This window comes from Lindgomyces ingoldianus, assembly GCF_010093535.1.
Source record: "Lindgomyces ingoldianus strain ATCC 200398 unplaced genomic scaffold BDR25scaffold_7, whole genome shotgun sequence".
Lineage (NCBI taxonomy): Eukaryota > Fungi > Ascomycota > Dothideomycetes > Pleosporales > Lindgomycetaceae > Lindgomyces > Lindgomyces ingoldianus.
Window position 1 is genome coordinate 1,386,697 of NW_022985168.1, and position 23,791 is coordinate 1,410,487.

Sequence of the window (23,791 nt, forward strand, 5' to 3'; positions counted from 1 at the left end):
GTTAGTCAGCCCCGACGATGGGTGAGTGACAAGGCAATCACGACTGTGGTTTTCCGTGGTCGAACAGCCTTTGAAGGGCCTAAAGACAGGGTATCAATGCAGTTGATGATGTATACAATTGACAACGAGCCGCTTAGCCGCCAATGCTGGACCTAACCGCCATGATAAACAGCTCTGCAGATGCTAATGCTAATGTGCCTACCGACGGGACCTACCCCAATAATGGTTACGAGAGACATCGAGCAAGAAAATCACGTCTTTTGGTACGGCGCAGTCTCTCGCTTCAGCCATGCCATAGTGAGACTGTCATTCTCAAAGTACTTGCTTGTCTTTTCGAACACCTCCTGGTGGTACTCGTCAATGAACTTCTTCTCGTCTTCTGTTAGCAGCCTATCATCTATTAGATTACGGCAGTGTGGGGTCATCGTGACACGCTCAAAGCCCAGGTACGGTTTTTCTCCGAACTTGTGCTTCGTCTCCACCTCTTTCACCATGACCATGTTCTCGATGCGGATGCCGAAGTTGCCGTCCTCGTAGTATCCCGGCTCGTCGGAGATGACATTGCCCGCCGATAATGATACTTCAGAGTATTGCACGCGGGTGCCGATGCCAATTGGTCCCTCGTGAACGTTGAGGAATGAGCCGACACCATGGCCGGTGCCGTGCCGATAATCGAGTCCTTCGGCCCAAAGAAATTGCCGAGCCAGCGTGTCCAACGCAAACCCCGTTGTACCTTTGGGGAATCGAACACGCTCGAGGGCTATATTTCCTTTTAGCACAAGAGTGTAGGCCTTCTTCTCCATGTCGGTGGGCTTGCCAAAGTGTAGGGTGCGAGTAGTATCTGTTGTCCCATCCAGATATTGCGCGCCCGAATCGCAGAGGTAGATTGCCTTTGGATCAATTATGGAGCATGCACCCTTCTCTGGCTTGTAGTGAATCACGGCGGCATTGGGCCCAGTGGACGAGATGGTGTCGAAGGATAGTCCTACAAAACGGTCGTGCTTCTTCCGCATTGCTTCCAGCATATTGGCACCATCTACCTCGTTTAGCGTCGCCCCCTTGTTGACGAGTTGGTCTTCCAGCCAGGCGAAGTACTCGGTCAGTGCGGCTCCATCGCGGATGTGGCATTGCCTCATGCCTTCGAGCTCGGTCTCGTTCTTGATAGCCTTGGCATCACCAACGGGACTTCGCACTTCGTCAACACGCTCCGGACCACCAAGAGCCTGGTTCAGTGCCCACGACGCCCTTGTCGAGGTCAAATATTTCGGATTCTCGCCTGATTCGTCGTTGGTTTGCTGCGACTTAGCACTCAGTGCAGCAACATCTTCAAAGATGCTATCGTAGGGCCTGATTGTAACGGCTTCTCCGAGATGGTCCCTGACCGCCTGGCTAAGCTTGCTTTCATCGACATAAAGGCTAGCCGCCTTGGGCGTGACCACAGCGTACGAGAAGAAAACAGGATTGTATGGGATGCTGCAAGCTGTTAGTTCTATAGTCAGCCGAGCAGAAAATGTTACGCCTACTCGCTGCCACGCAGGTTATAGAGCCAGGCAACCTCGTCCAGCATCGAAACCACGAAGCCCACGCTCTTCCGCTTCTCCAGCTCTTTCCTCACATCCTCCAGCTTGTCCTGGAAGCTCTTGCCCGAGTACTCCAACGGCTGCACCCGGACTGGTTCGCATGGCCGAGGTGGCCTCTCCTCTCCCCATACTAGGTCGATGAGATTCTCGCTAATGGCTTTGTACTTTCCGCCTTTCTTCTTAATCTTATCGCCGAGCTTGCGCGCGTCGGCGGCAGTCACAATGCGGGGGTCGACCCCGACGACCTTACCCTCTTCGACCTGATCTGCCGTCCATTCTGAGATTGTCGGAACATCCTGTAGGCCTTGTTTGAGGAGCTCCCAGTTGCTGTCGAGCTGTTTCTCGGCTTGGTTGAAGTAGCGCCCGTCGGTCGACAGTGCCGCCTTTTCGTGCGTGATGACGGCATAGCCGGCTGAGCCAGAGAAGCCACATATAAATTCTGCAGCGCTTCAGTAAGACACGCTGTTGCAAGCGGCAATTGATAGGTATCTGACCTCTGCGGCCGTCGCAGGGCGCAATGTACTCGGACTGGTGGCTGTCTTCAGAGGGCACCACTGTTTCTTGGTTAGCGTGCCTTCTCGTTTAAGAAACAAAAATGCGATTGTGCGCACTGTAGATGTCGACCTGGCGGTCCTTCATGAGCTTGCGAAGCTCGGCGAGTCGCGCGGTCGTGTTCACTTTCTCCATATCGACAGCAGTACAGGCGGCGGGCGAGAGGTGGAATGCTCTCAAGAAGACTGCTCGCGCGCGGGGGACTACATATGACCAAGCTGCTGATTTTGCGTGGGAGCGCAGAAGAAAGCGCCCAGCGAGCATGAATTGGGGATTGGCCTGCTGGTGTCCAAGTCGATGCCGCTGCACGCACCCCGCGATGGCTGCTTCCAAGGCTGACAGTCGCTTCCACGGTTGGCCGGCCCCGACCGCGATTAGCGCATCCCAGTACAGAAGTCACGTGCTTCGCTCCCGCCAAGCTATCACCAGGCCATTCGCCAAACCAACACCACCTGCGACAAGATGAATCCTTCAGGAGCATGGGTTGCCCCAACACAGCAATCGGACCAAATTCAGTGAATATGCCCTCGTTTCGCCCCGCCTTGCCTCACCGTTCGCTTGAGTGCCGTGGCACGTAGATGCAACTGTATCGGAGCAAAGCCCAAGCAAATTCTTGCAGGGACGAAACGACGCCCTGCGCCTCATCCTGAGTACCTAGTCCTTTCTCTGCAGCCAGTAGACAGCGCGCGAGGGAATGCTTTATTGCTGCTAACCCCGCAGAGACCTCGCCTTTCAAGAGGCCACCACAACACCTTCCAGAAGGTAAGTTGGCCACAGCCTGCTTTTCTTACCATTCGCACTCTTAATCCTCTTCTTCATCCTCTGGGTCCTTTTGAACTACCCTTTTGCTCCTCACCCCCCTCGAGATGGCCCTTTCAATGTCCTCGATCGACCTCACACTCCCAGACACTCCAAATCTCTTGAAAATAGCACTAGAGCAGAGCTTTGTATATCATGCACTCGGCTTCCCTGCAGCATCAGCCCGGTCTACTGACTCAAGTTCAAGAACCAGATCATTTCAGAACCAGGTCGTCGCCATGACTGACGGCTCTGTGCCCCCACCCCAAGCTTTTCCCCTAAGCTTTGAAGAGATCGAAGGGCTCGTGAAGACACTATACGACCCCGGCCATGCTAAAAGAGTGTCTGAGATCGAGGCTACATTACGGGTGCTTCAGCGGTCTCCCCAAGGGTGGGATATTGGTGATGCCTTGTTGCACAGCAGTGATGAGAATGTCCGCTTCTTTGGCGCTCTAACCTTCACCATCAAGCTAAATGCCGACTCGTGGGTTTAGCTATCTTTTACTCGCAATTACTCATTCTAATAGGTTCCCTAGTACCGGGCTAAACGAAGAGGCTTCGCAGCAACTCCTCTCCAAACTTATTGTATGTCAAGCATCCTTTTTCGAGGAGATTTAGCTCACGACCCCAGCACCATCTCGTTTCACATGCCAAGTTGTCCATAGCCACCCGAAAATTATGTTCAACACTTGCACAATACTTCTGCAAACCAATATCAGTATGGACTATGTCAATTCGGAGTTTGGCAGTCTCATTTGCTCAGCAACAGCCTGTGTTGGATGATGCCCTCGGCAACCAGCCGTCAACGTGGGACATACTGCCAGCGCTTTCAGATGATCAACTCCTTTGTCTGCTCGAATTTGGAATGGACCTAGCTGATGAAGCGAAGAAGATTGCAAACGTTCCGGAGTAAGTTGTGGCCCGTCGGACTGCTAGCGAATCTAACGCTTCATAGCCGTAGCCCTCATGAACGGATGATCCCAAACGCTGAAAGCATCGAAGTCCTTCTTCAGGTGTCTTTCGGACGGGGTATTAAATACCTCTCAACACCTATCAAGGATCCGGATTACGACAACTACCTGCAACTTGGTGAGAAGATTTGTGGTTCCTCTTTAAAATGCTTCATTGTAAGTATTCAGTGGGTAGAAGTAGACAGAAAGCTAATATCGCCCAGGGGTGGATCTTCTATGCTCAGTCAGAGTTTAAAGAAGTGCCAGGAAAGCTCCAATACCTTCGATCAGTGACCGAGCTAGCATTAGCCTGCCTCGAATACCACGTTGATGACGCCATGGAACTTGTTGCGGAAGTGCTAGAAAACTATCCAAATTTCTTCGAACCGAAGCAGCAAGAGATGCTCTGGTCAGCGATAATGAGTCCCTGGGGGATGGACATCTTGAAGAATCTCGATGCGGAAACAGTCTCCCTTGCAAGGATCATTGTGGCATATGGACAAATCCTGCTCAACGCAAGAATCCTATACCGGGAACCAGATATCACTCATCACCAGCAAGTCATGTGTAAGTGGGAGCTACGTAATTATACTGAGCTAAACTTGAAGAATTGAACTAACATGTCGCAGCTGTCTTACACGAATTACTTAAGTACCCCGACCCGGTCGGTGTTGAAGACGATGTCGCCCCAGTTGTGCTTGACTTCTGGAACAATTACGTCAGCACTATCGCAGAGGAACTCTTCCAGTTCACCGAGGAAGACGCCAAGCCAGCATGGACAGAAAAGGCGAGGGCCAATGTCTTCTTGGCGATATCTGAGTTCTTCCAAAAGATCACCTTCCCTCCAGCAGCTATCACCAAGTCTTGGCATTCAGACGAGAAGAAGACCTTCAAGGTGTTCCGCGTTGATGTCCGAGATATTGTGCAGGAGGCCTTCGAAGTCCTTCGAGAAACTGTGCTAGACCAGTTCCTTGACTTTACGCTGCGGGCCCTGGAAGCGGGCAACTGGCTGGAGCTTGAAGCAGGCATGTTCTGCTTGAACGCTATTTCCGAGGCTCTAGCAGAACCGGCCGATGCGCGGGTGCGGCGATTGTTTGAGCAACCTCTCTTCACTGTTATGGCTGGGAATGCAGAAATTCCTGCTATCACACGTCGAACTGCTGTCGAAATGGTTGCTGCCTTCAACAGCTTCTTTCTTCGAAAACCTGAGTTCCTTCCTCAAGTTTTGCCGTTCCTTCTCAGTGCTTTGGCGCAACCGGCTCTCGCACATAGCGCAGCGAAGTCATTTGCCTCACTATGCTCCGAGTGCCGAAAGTCACTTACAGGCGAGCTGACCTCTTTTTTCCAAATGTATGAACAGTTTCTCGGCTATCAAACGGCCGAAGAGTTCACGAAGAGCAAAGTATTAGAAGGTATTGCTGCGATAGTACAAGCCCAAGATTCAGACGACAAGCGACAGCCCGGTGTGCAGCAACTCTTTCAATACATCACACACGACGCCATGCAAGCAATCAACGTCATGAAGGAGGGTAACGATCCAGAGCAGGGCCAAGTCCTCGCTCTCACAACGCTAAAATGCCTCGCCTGCATCGGCAAGTCCCTCCAAGCATCCGATGAAGAAGTCATTGACCTCGAATCTGAGCACAACCCTTCCCAATACTGGACACAAGGCCCAGGCAAACAAATCCAAAATCAAATCATCAACTTCGTAAACTATCTCACTCAGGTATTCATCTCCAACTCTGAGGTCATCGAGGCAGCCTGCGATGTCCTACGCGTCGGACTCAAAGAAACAGTACCTGGGCCTTTTGTGCTCCCGCCATCCGCATTCATCGACTTCATCGCGAAAACGAATATGCAGACTCCGAGACTGCCATATGTTCTTGAGACGGCGTGTTGTTTCATCTCATCCCATAAATCAGACAAATCGGAAGAGTATCAGGTCCAGGCACAGCGCCTCCTCCACTACATCCTTACCATCATGCAAAGTCTCCAACATCCTTCCAACGACCCTGAAATCTCGGTTGGCTGTACCGAGGTGATACAAAAGTTCATCAGCACAAACGCGGCAATCCTATCGACGGTTCCAGCAGGTGTTCTGAAGGGCATGTTCGACTTCTCAATCGAATGTATCAAGTCCCCTGAGGTTCTACCTAAACGCGCAGCCGCGTCCCTCTGGAAAGATATATTTGAGCTGAGCGGAAATACGAAGAATGCACACCAAACGACGGGCCAGGATATTGTGAATCATTTTGGGCAGGCGGTTACGTCGGCGTTGATATTCAACGTATGTGGTGAGGTTGATGGATCCAGTCTGGATCAAATTATCGCACCATTGCGGAAGATCATTCAGTCCGACCGGAATGCGCGGACATATATCACGAACGCCATAGCGGAACAGCCTCTCATAATTCGTGTCAAGGAGGATCCAACAACTCAGGAGATGGTGCGGAAGTATGTTGAAGGGCTTATGAGGTTCGTATGTTTTTGCTTTGTTGTCTTTGTAGTTACAATATGAGCACAGAACGGCTGGCCTAATTATGTACAGAAATGCCCGCGCCTCCACAGCGTTCAAGGAAACGGTCAAAGACTTCTGGGCGAAGTGCAAGCAGATCCAGATGCAATTTACGCCCCCGCAGATGATGCATCCAGGCCATAGATTTGCGCAAGGTGTGCACCCTGCCCCGAGTCCAGCGCATGGGTACTAGATCGCAACCCCTCTACCCTTCGAACTATCTCCTCATCATTCCGTCTTCGGTAGAGATCCTATAGTCAGTAGTCCTTGAACTCAGCGAACGCAGCCAGCGCAAACGTGATCCCAAACGACAACTTAAACGCCACATTATCCTGCACCAAAGACCGAACGTTTGTGTTGTCGAATCGGCGCTGGATATAAGAGTAGGGTATTATATGGATGCCGCGGGATTCGAGGAACTGCACGACATTTTCAGATCTCCTTTCTTTTCACTTGTATACGACAACTGCATGGATTGATGGTGGGTAGCATGGCAAGCAGGTAGACGGGAATAGACGGAGACGGAGCTAGAGCTTGGGCATGGAATGGAATATGTAGCAACGACACCTGTGCAATGACAATGACGCCGATGGATTGTCTCCACCCAGCTACATACCTGCACAAACACAACACCCAACCCAATCAACACCGCTAGTGGTCTGCTAAAAACACTAACACCCAATCCCCCCAACACCCCTAGTATGCTTCCCAGACTAATCTGCCTTACATTCGGATTTGGTCGCCCCGTAGAGGCGGCAGTTGGTCGCGCATTGCTCATGTAACGAGACTTTAGATCGGATGTTATCTTGGTAAGCGGGTCTGGCGAATCGCACAGTAATATCGAGTTGTTTTGCCGGAGGAGGAGAGGGGTGGATAGGATGAGGGGAGTGGAGAGGAGCAGGCCTCTGCGGAGACCGGGCAGGATGAAAGCCATGATTTAGTGGGAGTGATGGGTGTGGAGGAAGGACTCGGAAGAGGATTAGGAAGGATTGAGGTGACACACAAGGCAGATCCGGGGAACGATGGCTAGACCCGACGAGGAAGGATTTCAGGGAGGGGTTAGTGTTGAGGATTGTGAACGGTGAGAGAGGGATGCCGGTAGTGTTGCCCATGCTGATGTCATTGGTTATCTGAGTCGCGTTTGCGCTAGGCCTAAATTGGACTAAAGCTTGGACCCTGGGCTCTTGGCGAATGGGGGTCGCGACTGCAGGTTTCGTGTCTTGACCTTCACGCCTCGGAAGGGCTTTTGCTACTTGAGTAAGGAGTATGCACAGCGTGACACTATAGTAACACCTTTTCTCTCGCTACTCTAACTCAATCATGTCAACCTACCCTCCATGAACTCACCCTCACCACCACCAATTTCTCAACTTTTAACCCTCAATCCACACTCCTCAATTCCCAATTCTCAACCCTAATCCCAACTTCCCACTCTACGAACCACTCACAATGGGTCGCCAAACGCTGCTCCTCGCTCTGGCAAACTTTCTAATACCAGTCGCGATACTGGTCTTCGCAACGGGCTTCTTCCCATACAAGCCTTTCATGCCCGGACTCGCGACATTTGAAGCGCTGGGCTGGGAGGAAAAGTTTCGCTGGACTAAGACGCCAGAGCCGCAGTTTGATCGGCTGGTGTTCATGGTTGTCGATGCGTTGAGGAGTGATTTTGTGTTTGGCAGGGAGAGTGGTATGACGTTTGTTCAGAGGTATGAAATAAATCCACACATGGCTTCCAGACTCTGTAAAGGAGGCGAGAAGGAGGAGAGTGCTGATGCATCATCAGCTTAATCCGAGACGGCTCCGCAATCCCATTTACAGCGCATGCAACCTCGCCTACAATTACCATGCCCCGCGTCAAAGCCATGACAACGGGCAGCATCCCCTCCTTCCTTGACGTCATCCTCAACTTCGCCGAGAGCGACACCACTTCCACGCTTGCTACCCAGGACACCTGGCTTGCGCAGCTGAAGGCAAAGGAAGGTGGGAACTTGGTCATGTATGGCGATGATACTTGGTTAAAGCTGTTTCCCGGCTTCTTTGAACGCGCGGATGGGACAAGTAGTTTTTTTGTTTCGGTATGTAGATACCTGCCCTCCCCCTCTGCTGTGGGGGAGCTCTTTGAATACAAGTTGATTTTGAGTAGGATTTTACGGAAGTCGATACTAATGTGACCCGGCATGTTCCTGAAGAATTGCTGAATGGTGATTGGAATGCGATGATTCTGCATTATTTGGGTCTTGACCATATTGGGCATAAGGCTGGCCCTAAAAGGTTGTCCCACGTACTTTCAGCTTATACGGCGTGTGAATGCTGATGGCAAGTCAGCCCCAATATGATCCCTAAACAAGTCGAAATGGACGGCATCGTCCGTCAGATATACGACGCAATCGAAAACGAAGACCATCTTTCTAATACGCTCTTTGTCCTCTGTGGAGACCACGGGATGAATGACGGTGGAAATCACGGAGGCTCCGCACCCGGGGAGACTTCACCTGCATTAGTCTTCATGTCTTCCAAATTAAAGAAGATTACGGAATTCATGGATAGAAAGAGTCCAGTAGACGGCAAGGGAGAAGGTGGGATGGAATTTTATAAGAAGGTTGAGCAGAGCGATATTGCCCCCACGCTCGCAGGACTACTAGGATTTCCAGTCCCGAGGAACAATCTGGGTGTTTTCATTGAAGACTTTCTTTACTTCTGGGACGACGGTATGCTTCCACTGCACCCCCCTAGACCCCAAGCATGGAAGGGTGACGTTGACGTTGACTTGACACAGGCTCCGATCGCATCCAACTCCTCCTACGAAATGCCAGGCAGGTGAAAAGGATCGTAGAAGCCACATTCCCAAGTCTAAACTTCGACGACAAAGTTCGAGATATCGAGACGGAGTGTGCAGGCGAGTTGAGCAGTGGGGAGAATTTAGCGTGTAGATGGCAGGGCGTTGTGCAGATCATGGAGACGGTCGCGACAATTCATCCTAAGTTGAGAGTGGATCAGATTTACTATGTAAGCCTGGCTTTAATCCCCGTTAATTACCCACATGGGCCATGCAACCTACTGCTTCACTGGAAAGATGTGGGGAATTGAGACGGATCTGGGTGCTGATTTGATATGGAAACAGTTCCTCCGTGCCGCCCAGGACGTAATGTCTAGCACCGCCTCGAATTACGATGTTTCACGCCTCATCCTCGGCACGTCGATTTCGCTTTTATCCTTCGGGCTTACATTTGCGACGCTCTTACCAACCCTCTCTATGATCTCCTCAACCGGAATATTTTATTCCTTCACTCTCATTCTCTATGGTGTATTAATGTTTGCATCTTCGTATGTCGAGGAAGAACATCATTTCTGGTACTGGACTACTTCGGCTTGGTTCTTGTATCTTTTCATTACTGAGTACGTCAATCGCCTCTCACTAACTTTGTTGCCTATCTCTCTCCCTATTCTAAATCCCCAACCACATCTCTCGTCTTATACACACTACCCCTTTCAACGTCTCATTAACAATCCCCACAGATCCCGCAAACAATGGTTTCCCAAATTCCTCTTCCATCCCGCCATAATGCTCCTTTTCTTACACCGAATAATCCGACGCTGGAACCAAACTGGCCAAAAATACGCCGGCGCACCGGACATTGTGCACTCGCCGTTCCTGCGAGGTTCCAACTCACTCGTACTTTGGAGTCTTATCGGCGCGACATACATGGACATCACCATCCGCCTATCCCGACACGTAGCGCGGACGATCTCAGATGGAGACAGCCCCCCCGCAACCGGCGAGGACACTGATAAAGAACGATTCATGGGGACATTAGCGGTGCTGCCTCTTGGAATTACGGCGTTTATGTTTAAGCTTGCGTTTACGGCTAGAGATGCCCCGGAGCTGGTACAAGGGATTACGGCCGGTGTTTTGGGATTTGTAGAGGATTTGAGTTTGGTGGGTGTTGCGAGGATGGTGTTTGTTGGGATTGCGCTTAGTGCGAGTTGGATTGGGATTTCGGAGTGGAGACGCTCGAGGGGAAGGAGAGGGATGGGGAAGGGGAAAGGGAAGGAGGGGGTAAGTGGTGGTGGTGGTGGTAAGTTTTCATTTCCTTTTAACATGGCATGATGCTGTGGTATTTATTGGTGTGGATATGGGATGCTAATTTTCCATATAGACTTCGCTCCCGCGCTTTTCGACCTGCTGTCCCTTTTCCTAATAACCCAAACACGTGCGCAAAACATCCCGCTCTACCTACTATTCAGAATGCAGCTATTCTTCCTAAGTGAGCAACCCCACCCTCCTGTCGGTCCCCTCAATCCCTACCCCCCTTTAACCCATCTACAGCCCTCCTCGACCTTCCTCCCCTCGCCACAACTCTAACCACCATCCTCCTAACCCAAACCTCCTTCTTCGCCCTCGGCAACACCAACGCCATCTCCTCAATCGACCTCTCAAACTCTTACAATGGCATCTCGGGCTACGCCATCTCCGCCGTCGGCTTTCTAGTCTTCGTCTCCAATTGGGCCGGCCCAATATACTGGAGCATAGCCGGCATCCTTCTCCTCGGTGGCTACACCCGCAGCGGCGGTACCGCTGCAAAAGTCCTGGACGCGAAAGAGATCGCAGAGGAGACGAAGGGGTGGGTTGTTGCCGAGCGGGAGTATCTTGAAACGCTGATTGACAAAGACAAGCATGCTAAAAGGAGTAGGCAAGATGGAGGCGTTTTTAGACAGCATGTAGCGGGACTGTCGCTTTTTACAGTGGGGGCCGTTGTGGCGGTTATGGCGGCTTGTACAGCATTAAGGAGTCATTTGTTTATATGGACAGTGTTTAGTCCGAAGTTTTTGTATGCGATGGCTTGGGGGGTGGCGTTTCATTTAGGGGTTAGTGTAGGGGTTGGGGGGGTGGTTTGGTGGGTAGGGAGTTGGTGAAATTAAGGGAGGGCAAAAGGGAGGTGGAAGGGTGTAAGAGAGCGAGTGGTAAGAGAGAGACAGGGGAAGGCCTTAAACTCCGTATTGCAAGCAATTCCCGTGTCTCTAATAGTCGATGTGCCGTCGCCAGCAGAAGATAGGGGCCGTGTTGGACCCGAAAAGGAGGATTCAAAACCAATACCCTTTCCAAACGTTTTAGTACTTAGCTGGTACTACATGTATATAGAGTATACGTCTAACTATAGGTAAGAAGGTGTACGTTTATCTTGAGCCTTTTCCAAAAAGGCTGAAAGCTTCTACCTAGTAAAAGTATTTCTTACTTACAAATTTACTACCTTAAAAACAGCTGAACCTTGTAGTTTACATAAGCGTTAAGATTCCCACTAGTCATAGAGATGATCAACCGAAGATTTTTTCCCCAACTCTTCCATGCTATTAGCCCGGGATCCCAGAGCATACCGTGTCACACGTGCTTGAAATGTATTGGGTCGGCGACACTCCATAATACAGTTCAAGCCTCAGTATCTCTAGGTCTACTTACCATTGCCAAAGATTAAATACCCCATCGTGAGAATACCGAAGAAGATGCTAGCGACTAGTGCGGAACGGAGATCACGGCGTAGTACCTTCATTACCAGCTGCATATTGTATTCCACGAAATAGGTATTTGGAGCCTTGTGTTGTTTTATCAACCAAGCTGAAGGCATAGCTACGTGGTCTTGGGTGCACGGTAACGTGGCTGAGAGTGGCAGGTAGACTGGGTAGTTCTTTAGCTACAGAATGCAAGACAGTTTAGATACAATACTACGTGAACTTGAACAAGCTAGACGTGATTTAACGGGTTAAAAACGGCGGTAGAGAAGGGCTTGTAAAGGAGTTTGAAGGATAGCAAAAGGTTTGAGTGGATAATATAACTTATATAGATTCTTTAGTAAGAGTCTAGAAGTATGTTGTCTGTTCCAACGCTCTCAACCGTACGAATTACGTTTCATACTTTTCGTCTCAGTACTGTCACGTGAGCCGTAGCAAACGTAGTATAGTCCTTGTACGTTTTGTTTTGTCTTGTAAGTTATAGCTGCAGACTGTACTGCGTCTTAAAAGCTTAACTTTTAGGTAAAGATTACTTATTAGCTTAGACATTAATAGGTAGGGACCTGTAGCACTGTTAGACAAGTTTTTTAATAAGCTAGTTATTAATTAGGGGGTAAGATTACCTAATAACCTAGGTGCAGCATTTCTTACTTAAATTAACACTACTAAATCTTTCTATATCTTAATATTATGTTAACTATGCGTAATTTCCTTAGTTAACAAGCTTTTATGTAGAGCACTAGCTAGTTACAGAGCTCTTAGAGCTCTTAGTTAACCTAGAGTAGTAATATAATTTATTACACTTATTTCTGTTGCTTAGAAAAGTTATAATTATTATTATTAAAGTTTTTATTCTATAATAGCTTTTTAGCTTCTGTATATAATTTTTATATAAAAGAACACCTTAGAGATTCTTTTCTTAATCTAGAAGTTATGTTTTTAATAAAGTAGAATAATATATAGCTTGCTAGTAAAAAGCTAAAAGCAAAGGAGCTAGGTTACTACATAAAACACTCTTCTTAGCTCTAAGGTAACAGAAAGGTGTTAGCAGTGTAGAACTATAGAGCTAACTTACTGTACACTAGAGAAGGCTTAAGGGTAAAGCTCTAGCTCTGCTAACTCTGCTATTGCAAAGGTAATTATGCTGCTACTAAAATAGTTAATAGCTATAGCTATATTAGCTACTATTTTAAAAAAAAGCATAGAATTAATATTAGTAGTAATAAAAGTTTTTTACCTAATTCTTTTTATGCTCTACTTAATCCTTAGGCAGCAACAGCTGCTACAGTAGTAGGCTTAGCCTAAGTTGCTTCTTATAATCCTTAGTAAGAGAAGTTATTGCAGAGGTTGTTAGTAGACTAAGTTATACTTTATAATATATTATTTATAACAGCATTCTTAGCTAAACTTTAAGGCTTTTTTACTTAAAACTAACTAGATCTTCTTGCTACTATCTTAAGCTTAGATGTAATAATATTATTATATATAAAGTAAAAGTTAACACGCTAAAAAAAGAAGATTTAAATAATATTAAAATTAGCTAAGTTAAAAGTAGTATTAAGTGTTAATATATAAACTTTACTAAACTACCTTTTTTTTTTAAAGTAGTAGCTTACTTTTTTAGTAAGTTTAGTAAAACCTTAAAGAGGCTATTTTAGTGTCTTAGCTTAGAAAACTAATAATAAACAATAACTAACTTTTACTTTATAAATGTTAATTATTAATAATAAAACTTACTTATTAGCTTCTATAACCTTTATAGCAACTATATAGGGGCTAACTAAGCGTAGGCTATCTTTAAAATTATTTAGAATTATAAAATTATGTTAAAATTTAGTTATTTTATTACTAATAACACATTTAATAATAACAACTCTACTATTAACACTTTAGCTAAATATCTTAGAGTTAACCTTAATAGAGAGCACTGTATATGCTGTACAGGCTACATAATTTAATTAGTGCTAAAGGCAGTTATTTATAGCAAAAGATTATTATAATTTAAAGCTGCTTTTATAAACGTAGCTCTCTAAGATTAGTTTAAGCTTTATTATAAATATAAAGTTGTTAGTAAGCTACATAACTTTATTAATACTATCCTTTTATTATATAAACACTAGAAGGCCTTTATAGCTATATAATTATCTTTAAGAGAAGAGAATAAGCTCTAGAGCTTTAGCACACTTAATTTAATATAAGACAGTAGCGTCTGCTAGCATTCTGTATATCTAATGCTTGTACAGTGCCTAGAGCTTAAAGATCTAATTACTAAGTTTATCTAAAAGTAGCGCAGCATAGATAACAACACTAAGAACTCTAATATACCTAGTAATATAGCTTTTTAAAAGATTATTAGTAAAAAAAACTAAAAAAAAGTTAAACACTTTACTAAGTTCTTTAAAGTTTTTTATTAAATAATAAAATAGCTAGAGAGTAACAGTAAGCATAGTTCTTTATAGATATCTATTATTAATATGCAAGTGCTATATAATAAGCTGTTGTAGATAAAGAAAAAACTTTTTTTTAAGTCTAATAATAGTTACTTTAAAAACAGTGTTTTCTTTAGACTTAAAAAAATTAACACATATTTTTAAAAAATAGTTATTAATTTTTTTATCTTTTACTTAGTAATTACTACTATACTTAACTTATAACTTTATATACTCTAGTTTAAAGACTACTAGTGTTATTACTAATCCTAGTACTAGAAGGCAGAGACCTTAATAAAGGTTATTTTCTAGCATTACATTAATGCTAAAGAAGATAAGAAAGTTAATATAAATCTTTTTTAGTAAAAGCTTTTAGTAATAAGCTTTTATAACTTTTATTACTAAAAAGCTCTTATAGTTAACACTTCTCTTCTTACTAGAGCCTAAAGTTATAAAAAAGCTTAGAAAATAATAGAGTTATAGTAATACTTTAACACTTATGTAAAAGACTTTTAAGATGCTAAAGTAAAAAATAGCTATTTTTTATAAGCTAGCCTTCTTACTTAGTAGCTTAAAGTAGGTTAAAAATAGTATCCTATGCTGTTTAAAATTGCCCTTAACTTCCTTGCTATACCCTCTACTAGCTGCAACTGCAAGAGAGCCTTTAGTAAAGGCTAGCGTATAGTTACAATTAATAAAGGTTCTCTTTCTAAGGCTACTATTAAGGCGCTTTAATTATAAAAGAATTAGCTATGTTATTAAGTTATAAAGAGCAACTTAATTAAGCTTATAAACTTTATCTAGAAGTAGCTAGTTACTATACTATAAAATGTTAACAGCAGTAAGTAAGATAAAATGTTAAAAAGTATAAGAATTTTAGTGTGTTTTAGTTTAGCAGCAAAACAGACAGCTAAGTCGCCCAGGCTGTACAAACGTAGCAGGAAAGTGAGACGTTGACGTCCGTCAATTACTACGTTTCGTTTCGTTTCGTTCGGTTGAGAGCGTTGGTCTGTTCTGACATCCTAGCAAGAAAGTACTTAACACTTTGCGTAGAAAAGTGCTGCTGATTCTTCTACCATTTTTAAAAGACGAAACAAATTATTGCTTTCAAAATACATGCACAAAACTTGGTTACCTTCTTGCAGAATTCAACATACCATTTTCTCACGCAAGAATCTAGCAAGACCCCAGGCACTTTGTGTTCAATCTAAAACTTCAGCACGTAGATGCATAACTCGTTGTAAGAGCCTCACTACTATACAAGATACATTCCTAATTCTGCCCGGAGAGGCAGCCCCTTCAAAAGTAGTGTACAAAGCCCTAAAAAAACAGAGTAAACCCGACCCAATCAACCCCTCCTTCCCCAAATCCCTCTCTCCCCTCTCCAACTCCCCAACCCCCATCATAAATCAGCCGCGAACCTGACGAATCCTACAGGGTCCCTATAGACCAACCCTGCACAGCCTCCCCGACCGCCTCTTTTCATCCAAACATCAACAGGCGCAGGCAACTCGAGGGTGGCAGACAGGGCATGACGTGCAGAGCGTTCTGGCAACGTACCTTGATTTTTGGAAGGGTCCGTGACCCAACCTCCCGGCCTATCAAAGACGGGCGGCCCGACAGCAGCAGCACGCGACAGTGGCCGGGCGGCAGCGAGAGCGGCGAGTTGCTGCATTTCAGCAGCAGTGGGGATCTCGACGGACACGGGCCGGTTTGGCCTGGGAGGCGGCGGGCCAGTCGGCAGATGACGGAGTGCGGGGATCGATGGAGCCGGACGCGCTTTGTGGTTAGCATTGCTTAATAGAGAGACGAGAAAAGAGGAACAAACACTTATCCTTCTGACCGGCTACCCATGATGGGAGCGGAGGGACGGGTGGGATTTTGTCTTGGGTGTCGGCTGCGGCACGAAGGTTCTTGTGTGATTTGAGGGAGAAGAGGGAACGCTTCTTCTTGACTGCTTTGACTGGGATTGGTGGAAGTGGTTTGTTGACTTCTGTGGTCACATCCTCGTCTGTTGGGTCTCTGAGGAATAGCGACGGCTTCTTCTTGACGATACGGAGCGGAGAAATCGGAGTGATGTCATCGACGTAGTTGGCGAATGCGGCTGGCGGAACTAGAGGAGCTCGCGGGATTGACGTGACTGGGGGCACTTGGGGGAATGACGGGAGAGGAGTTTGCGGGAATGACGAGATAGGAGCTGGTGAGAATGGCGGGACTGGCGCTCGCGAGAATGACGGTACTAGAGGAGCTGGTGGGAATGTTGAAACCGGTGTAGGCGGAGGCACAGGCGGAACATCGTCGTCAGTGCTGTTACCAGTGTCCTGGTCGGTGGACTTGGACTTTCTGAACAGGCGCGAAGCTAACTTTGTTGGTAGCTGAATACAAAGGGTCGGTAAAATCGAGTGAATAGTGATGATTGAAGAAGGATGTGGGACGAGACGTACCCTTGCACTTAAGTTTCTTCATCTTGCCGCTCTCTCGCACGAAGCGTCACGGGGATCGATGAAATAAAGATGATAGTAGTGGGAGGCCTGTACGAGACTGAGGTCGAGGGCGTCGAGGGCATTAGAGAGCGTGGGGGCGCTGAGGTAGAGTGTTTCGTTGTTGTAGAGGGTAGTGTTTGTTTCTATCTGTTAAGTCATCTCCCCTTGACCGCCAAACGGAGGCAAAGACGTCATATATAGCGCGAGACGCGTATTGGCGTGTTTTCTGTGTTGTTTTCTGTGTTTTTTTCTGTGTTGTTTTCTTGCTGCTTATGGTGATTTTCCTCACGGGCGAAGGTATAATGATGATCATCTAGCAGCGATTAGGATGGATTGTGCTCAGAGGAGAGCTCAGTTACTCTCAATGGGCGTCGAACAAGTGAGTATTCCGCGGCCTATCCGTCCTTGCTGCATCCCGTTGTCGATTGAAGAATGACTAGAGAAGGGATCAGTCATAGGGTTAAAGCCGGACAAGTTCTGGATGGGGATTGCAAAGTTCGTCCCTCGAGAAGTAAAATCATTTAGGTATGAGTTCTCTCCGATTTGACCTAGTATTCGGGTTCACCTTTCACGGCGACTTATCCCCTTTTTCATTCTTGCCCTCAATTCCAATATTCATGCTCATTGTGGTACTACACAAGTTGGTAGAAAATAAGGCAAAGAAAGAGAGATTCCAAGTACACCTGGGTTCCACTACTACTCCTACAAGCCGGACAGCGACGACGAATCAGGATACCAGTCCCTCTAGTAGAATACCAGAGAGAATTGATTCGGATTTGGTGCCTGCCGTATGGTTAAAGATCGCATGAAGGGAGGAAGGACTTCATCGGAGGACGGGTGCAACAGGGAGCATCGTGATTTCCAGCTCGTCTTCCTTGCTAGAAGTAGCGTGCGAAGTCATTTGGCTCCCTGAATCTAACAGCATGGAGCTTGGGCTAGATGATCGAGGTTGTATTTGTTCGTCAATGATTGCATGCCGTAGGAAAGAAACTCGAACATAGCGAGAATCGTAGCGTAGGATAACCTCACAGCAATTCTGAAAGACTTGATTTGATGGAACGTAAAGTTAAGAATGGAATGGGTCAAAGAGACTTGGAAAGCAACTTTAAGATATAGAGAAGAAGTGGAAAGCAAAGCAGCCACCTCGATTCGATGGCACTCTAAGGAGACGCGGTACTGTCTCAGCAAGTCAGTATTTGCGAGAAGCTGCAATGACTCACCACTAGTCATGCAGCCTTGATCACACATGGCTGAAAACTTATCAAGCTTGAGCTTGTGGAGCAGTGGAGAGGTCACCTTGCTGGATGTCGCATACCTCTTTCTTAAAGGGCAAATCATCAGATACGGCGACAAGAATGAGACTGCGAAGAATACGCGCTGGACACGGTCGATATCTCTTAATTGAATCGCCGGGGTTCATTATGTGTCCATGGTCTATGATGCATCTGTAAAACCATGCATAGTGCAAGTGGGAGGCTAAGGGTCCCAGGACAGTGATCCGTGGACAGAAAGAAAAACACATTACCAGTCTAGATTAGAATTGGCTAGTAGAAAGCCAACAGAGGTCGCAGTCAAGAAGAAAGAAGAGAGAAACAAAGAATGTGGCATTGCTTGACGAATGTGGGCTTAAGGAAAGACCGGTCCGCCCCGCAGCTCCCCTTCCAAGATTGGTCACCGAGAATACGATATTTGAAAAAAAACTAGGCAGCCATTCCGAGGCGTAGAATTTTCCGCGGATGTTTGCAACAACTTCGGCGTTGAGGAAGCTTGGATTTGGAAAGGTGTCAATGGCAACTGTCTCCGTTGGCTGAAGGGATCTACGGAAGAGCCTGCGTTGCGTCAAATTGCCTTATTAGCTGGAGGGCGAGAAGACTCACCTATGCTTGTGAATAATGAGCAGGGAATTGCCATTAGAATCAGAATTAAATAGACACATTGAACACAAATAAAAGAGATGGGTTTGAAATTTTGATTGAGAAACTAGTTGGGACTAAAACACAGAAATTCCTTTGTGTGTTCTTTCGAGTCCGCTGCTGTTAGGGTTAGTCGCTCTCAGTGCCAGCTCCCAGGCAAAAAGCTTGCCAGAACCATGCCATGAATGAATTACTGGAAACCCAAAGAGAGAACCCCCGAACACCGACCGCAAAAGACCATTCCGTCATTATGACGTACGTAACGTACTGATAGAATAGAGCCGTGTCCAGAGTCATACAAGTATCGTGTGTGTGGATAGCGATGAGGCGGACGAGCGATGGAGCGCTTAGCGGTCCTCGGCCCACTCATTCTCGCGTCGGATCTGGTCCTCCTCTTCAGGGGTGAAGTCATTCTGGATGTTGAATGTTTTTCGGATCTCGTCCGGTGACTTGCCCTTGATCATATTGGCGACAGTCTTGCAGCCAACATCAAGAAGGGCCTTAATGTCGAGGTAGTTGGCGGCCTGTTGCAGCCGTTAGAACTTGATAGGAGCAGTAAAATGAGGAGGGAAAACATACGAGGATGATCTCAAACAGCATCTCTTGATCAACTTGCATGAACTTCTGATCCCACTCATCGATGTCTGTTGACTTCTTTCGGCTGTCGGAGTCATCATCCTGGGAAGCCGGTGGGTCCTTTCGGTGTTGCTCGCACCACTCAAGGACCTTCTTCATAACAGCCTCGTTCACCTGATGGGGGTTAGGGAGTAGCACACAGTATTTGCTGGCGGGCAGAAAGGTAGACGGGCAGGTAGGAAGGCCGGTAGGCAGGTAGGCAGGTAGGCAGGGAAAGAGCTACTGAGAGTGGGCAGCGGGGTAAAATACTTACATTTGGGATGGGGATGGCCTCGCCAGATTCTCCACCGAGATCCTCGAGCAAGTTCTTGATCAAGATGGAGCGCTCGGCAACTTCGCGCTCGACTTTGATGTCGGCATTGTCGGAGGTTGTGAGCATCACGAAGTTCTTCGCCTCGGTCGCAGATGAGGAAGCCATTTCGACGAGGTGGAGCTGCGGGGTTGAAGCTGTGCGCGGATAAAGTTACTTTGTAGTTGAGGATGCGGAGTCGGATGTTGAGAGTGTCGTAGAGAAGAGTGGGCAGGAAGGCAGCGTGGGGCGGCTTTATATGAGGTCCTGGGGTTGTGGTTTCCTCGTTGGTGAGTTGGGTAGGAGGCAGCGAAGTTGTTGCCGCAAGCCTGTGCCCGCTCTTGACATCGAGGGCGAAGTCAGGCCCCAGCACCCAAGGAAGCTTAGCGCAAGGCTGCCGTCCTCTGCGCCTCGTTTCCCCCTGCTTCCTCTGCGTGACTTCACCGAGCACAGTTCACGACGACAGCAGGCACAATCTGTCTGTAATCGTTCGTTGCTGCCCTCGAAAATTTCCTTTGACTTCTTTGTGCGACACCCTATCCTATCTAAACGGGACAATGTCTGGCCTGAACCATGGGATTCATCAAGCCAAACCAACAAAGCCGGAAATACTACAGTACTCTTCCGGGTTCCAAATCTTCCTGAATCAATGCCGTGCGGAAGCTACTAGAAGTCAGCGGCCCCCATCACCACCATTTTCGCTTCCAACACCTCTGAACAAGTAATTCCATTCCATCGTTGGGAGAGAATCGTTCCTCTTCATCTTCACCCACCATTACTATGACCTAGACCTAAAACTCGAATGCCCTACAACCAAGGGCTTACTACTGTATCTGCAGCATGTAACTGTTCTGTTGACTCGTTAAAAAGTGATACATTGAAAAAGCTGCTCGGGGAAGTTGCTATCCAGGCACGTGACATCCCAATGTGCCAAGTCTCAGCCTTGAAACTCATCCGAGGCGGCAAGTATCCAGGTGTCGTTTGCGGGTATATCGAGCTTACCAAGCAATCAAACAAATGGCGTCTATTTCTGGCCTTTTTCTCTTCAAAACGTTACGAACGTTATCCCATCTTCCCGCTGTTGAAACGCGGTGAATCAGCACTGCCCTTTACCCCTTTCCTCCATGCAGACGTGGCCGTAGCACCACCACCGACTGGTAGTGGGTGTTTGATCACGCTTGCCAAAGGCCAGGCTATAAAGCTTGGTGGTCGAACATTGCCAAAAAGAAGAACCGGGCCAACAACGACCATGCCCGCCCTCGATCTCTCCTGCACTGAAGTTGATTTTCTCCTGCAGGCAGCATGTGGCGGAGAACTTATTTTCTGCTAATCTTGGTGCGCATCTACTTTGCGATGTCGCCGAGCTATCTCCATCCCGACGAGAACTTTCAGGGCCCCGAGGTCATCGCTGGTAATTTCCCCCCGTACTTCGTATTCTTCTCCTCTTGAAGCAGCTAACAGGATCGTGTGTGCAGGACGCGTCTTTTCCTACCCCGTTCACGAAACATGGGAATTCACTTCCGCACATCCCATCCGCAGCTCCTTCCCGCTATGGCTCGCCTATGGATCTCCGATGTACCTCCTGCGCTGGCTCTGGGAAGGCTTTGGGTACGATGAAGTGCCTCCGTCGGTCGTATACTGGACGTTGCGCGTGTTGATGCTCACGCTGAGCGTCGTGCTGGAAGACTGGGCAATACAAGAGCTTGTGCAGTCGCCGCGCGCACGACGCGTCGTTGTGCCTCTGATAGCTTCGTCATACGTCACGTGGACTTTCCAGACGCATACGTTCTCGAACAGCTTGGAGACGCTCATTGTGAGCTGGAGCTTGGTGCTCATACAAAGGATTGTGGAAGATAGGGTATGTGTTGAGCTAAGAATGTGGCTCTGCCTGGATATATGCACTGACACCTTCATAGAAGCGCTCTGGCGTTCTAGCATCCTCACTCCTGGGCTTCTTAGTCGTCGTGGGAGTATTCAATAGGATCACGTTTCCTGCTTTTCTCCTCGTCCCCTCGTTCAGCCTCCTACCTCATTTTCGACGCAAGTGAGTTCAGCCCCCCCCGCCTTCATGATACGAACGCCACTAACGCGTCATAACAGGCCGTTCTCTCTCGTATTCATCGCCATCTTCGCCCTCTTCACCGCGTTCGTTGCTATTAGCGTTGACACTGGATTCTATACCCCTGGGGAATTCCATTTCTCGAGTCTCTTACACCACCCTGTCATCACACCCCTCAACAATTTCAAATACAACTCCAAATCCGCTAATCTTGCTCAACATGGCATCCATCCTCTCTACCAGCACTTTCTCGTAAACCTACCACAGCTCCTCGGCCCAGCCTTCCCTCTCCTTCTCTTTCTCCGCCGCCCACATTTAAACCCCGCCCTTGTCTCCGCCATATCTGGCATTGCACTCCTCAGTCTTTTTCCTCACCAAGAAGCGCGTTTCCTTATACCTGCCGTCCCCCTTATCCTCGCGTCGATCCGCCTCCCGAAGCCACCACACGCGAAGCTTTGGATATCGTGTTGGATAATCTTTAATATTGCACTCGGCGCTCTCATGGGCATCTACCACCAAGGTGGCATTGTCCCTGTTCAGAACTACATCGCTAGGACGAACGACAGCGTCTCTCACGTTTTCTGGTGGAAAACTTATAGTCCCCCGATATGGCTGCTGAACGGCAAAAACGAGGAACTCACCACCCGCGATCTCATGGGTATGCCTGGTCCGCAAATGCTATCAGAACTCCAATCCGTCCTACCTCGTTGTCGAACCCGGAAACTCCCATATATGGATACGAAGGCGGTGTATCTCGTCGCGCCTCGGTCGGCCTACTTTCTCAATCCGTATAAACTGCCGGAGGGGAAGGAGGGTATCGAGTTGGAAGAGGTATGGAGTTACGGGCGTCATTTGAATCTGGATGACATGGACTTTGACGAGGATGGAGTATGGAAGACGCTGGGAAGGGTGGTGGGGGACAGGGGTTTAGTGGTTTGGAGGGTGGGGAGGGAGTGTTGGGGGAGGGGGACGTAGTTTGATTGGGGTAATAAGATAGACAAGAGAAGGGTTATACGTTTGAGCGAGGGATTTTAGACGGGCGTTTCTTGGATTTGAGTTGGAAATGGTCGGGTGTTGTGGAGATGGGAATACGTGAGATCTGGGTGCGCTTTTCGTTATGATACCCTCTTTGCTAATTTGATGAGATAATCTCTAAACAATAATTTGATGTACGAGCTGTTCGGGAACATCTCAGCTCAGCTCAGTCCTGTCTACTAGTTACTAGTACAACCCTAATATTTTCACAAATGCTGTTAAACGCTCTCCCGCTCCCTTCCGTGTGCTGTACAATACCAACAAATAATCTCTATCTACAAAGCTCCTCCCAAAACCCTAACAATCCACATACTCAGTCGCACCCCAACGCTTACCTTCCGCTCCGGCTTCTCAAACTCAGCTTCATCGACTTTGGTTGAATATTCGCTGAGCCAATTTACCTCTTCCCCAAGCCTCTTTCGAAGGCCGGGATCAGAGGTTGCGATGATGACATTAGCTTCCAGATCGAGTTGGTAGGAGCGTTTTGTGTAGTTTGAAGAGCCTACGACTGTTATACTTGGCGCGTCTTCGATATGTCCCTGGGCACCCGCATCTGGATTTTCTTCTAGCTTCTTGGTTCTGCTGCGGAGAGAGGCCATGGCGGAGGGTGAGGAAGACACAGAAGGAAAGCATATCCAAAGGCCCTTGGCGTGGTACGTCCACCCTCCCTTCTCCCCCACCTTCCCTTTCCTCCACTCCCTCAACTCAATCCTCTCTTCCAACCCTGCAAATCTCACCTTCCGCAAAAACATCTTCGATAAATGCGTGTATGCATCCGGCAACATCCCGCTAACACCTGCGGATCCGAAGAATCCGTTCGCGAATGGGTGCGCGGTGAGTACGGTGCCGTGGAGGGGTTTGGTGGCGAGCAGGAGCCGCCGGAAGGACGGTGTCATGTTGAAGTAACCGGCTGTGAAGGTCCAGGTGGAGGGAGTGAAGGAGGGGGTGGTGAGAGTGGTTAGGAGGGTGGTGAGGGCGGGGAGTTCGGTGGAGGTGGGGAGGAGGGGAACCAGGCTGAAGACTGGGTAGATGTGGGTGGTTGGTGTT

The 23,791-nt window shown here is 47.7% G+C and overlaps 8 protein-coding genes across 8 annotated transcripts in view; 3 read left to right on the forward strand and 5 right to left on the reverse strand.

Moving 5' to 3' along the window:
• Positions 1-4: 4 nt before the first annotated feature.
• Positions 5-2,426, reverse strand: BDR25DRAFT_340839 (putative Xaa-Pro aminopeptidase P). Its single transcript, XM_033693542.1, has 4 exons — positions 2,192-2,426; positions 2,075-2,134; positions 1,524-2,019; positions 5-1,473 (listed from the first exon to the last, which is right to left on the reverse strand). Exons 1-4 carry the CDS (start codon positions 2,394-2,396, stop codon positions 252-254), a joined length of 1,983 nt encoding a protein of 660 aa, XP_033551166.1. The 5' UTR covers positions 2,397-2,426; the 3' UTR covers positions 5-251.
• Positions 2,427-2,818: 392 nt separating this feature from the next.
• BDR25DRAFT_120960 (ARM repeat-containing protein) lies at positions 2,819-6,687 on the forward strand. Its single transcript, XM_033683705.1, has 8 exons — positions 2,819-2,894; positions 3,139-3,414; positions 3,467-3,515; positions 3,562-3,839; positions 3,886-4,057; positions 4,105-4,447; positions 4,510-6,355; positions 6,429-6,687. The coding sequence occupies exons 2-8, from the start codon at positions 3,170-3,172 to the stop codon at positions 6,586-6,588; spliced, it is 3,093 nt and encodes a 1,030-aa protein (XP_033551167.1). The 5' UTR covers positions 2,819-2,894; positions 3,139-3,169; the 3' UTR covers positions 6,589-6,687.
• Positions 6,384-7,466, reverse strand: BDR25DRAFT_301723 (uncharacterized protein). The gene is made up of 2 exons (XM_033689639.1): positions 7,012-7,466; positions 6,384-6,814 (listed from the first exon to the last, which is right to left on the reverse strand). The coding sequence occupies exons 1-2, from the start codon at positions 7,327-7,329 to the stop codon at positions 6,653-6,655; spliced, it is 480 nt and encodes a 159-aa protein (XP_033551168.1). The 5' UTR covers positions 7,330-7,466; the 3' UTR covers positions 6,384-6,652.
• Positions 7,467-7,844: 378 nt separating this feature from the next.
• On the forward strand, positions 7,845-11,309 carry BDR25DRAFT_332417 (GPI ethanolamine phosphate transferas-like protein 2; the record flags this gene model as incomplete). Its single annotated transcript, XM_033692748.1, has 9 exons — positions 7,845-8,101; positions 8,179-8,470; positions 8,539-8,666; positions 8,721-9,103; positions 9,172-9,401; positions 9,517-9,791; positions 9,912-10,471; positions 10,553-10,660; positions 10,723-11,309. The coding sequence occupies 9 exons, from the start codon at positions 7,845-7,847 to the stop codon at positions 11,307-11,309; spliced, it is 2,820 nt and encodes a 939-aa protein (XP_033551169.1).
• A 3,820-nt stretch (positions 11,310-15,129) lies between these two features.
• BDR25DRAFT_311676 (uncharacterized protein) lies at positions 15,130-16,795 on the reverse strand (the record flags this gene model as incomplete). Its single annotated transcript, XM_033691249.1, has 6 exons — positions 15,130-15,151; positions 15,487-15,536; positions 15,598-15,626; positions 15,890-16,108; positions 16,158-16,688; positions 16,774-16,795. 6 exons carry the CDS (start codon positions 16,793-16,795, stop codon positions 15,130-15,132), a joined length of 873 nt encoding a protein of 290 aa, XP_033551170.1.
• Positions 16,796-18,766: 1,971 nt separating this feature from the next.
• Positions 18,767-19,971, reverse strand: BDR25DRAFT_301725 (E3 ubiquitin ligase SCF complex, Skp subunit). Its single transcript, XM_033689640.1, has 3 exons — positions 19,615-19,971; positions 19,305-19,475; positions 18,767-19,249 (listed from the first exon to the last, which is right to left on the reverse strand). The coding sequence occupies exons 1-3, from the start codon at positions 19,777-19,779 to the stop codon at positions 19,073-19,075; spliced, it is 513 nt and encodes a 170-aa protein (XP_033551171.1). The 5' UTR covers positions 19,780-19,971; the 3' UTR covers positions 18,767-19,072.
• A 675-nt stretch (positions 19,972-20,646) lies between these two features.
• BDR25DRAFT_392053 (glycosyltransferase family 22 protein) lies at positions 20,647-22,617 on the forward strand (the record flags this gene model as incomplete). Its single annotated transcript, XM_033698181.1, has 4 exons — positions 20,647-21,061; positions 21,126-21,508; positions 21,567-21,694; positions 21,751-22,617. Coding segments are annotated over exons 1-4 (1,485 nt in total), but the record flags the coding sequence as incomplete, so codon positions are not given.
• Positions 22,618-22,674: 57 nt separating this feature from the next.
• The window catches only part of BDR25DRAFT_385855 (uncharacterized protein), a 2,210-nt gene continuing 1,093 nt past the window's right edge, over positions 22,675-23,791 (reverse strand). The window contains exon 2 of the mRNA XM_033697964.1: positions 22,675-23,791. This exon is cut by the window's right edge and continues 668 nt beyond it. Coding sequence (XP_033551173.1) covers positions 23,020-23,791 — 772 coding nt within the window. The 3' untranslated portion in view covers positions 22,675-23,019.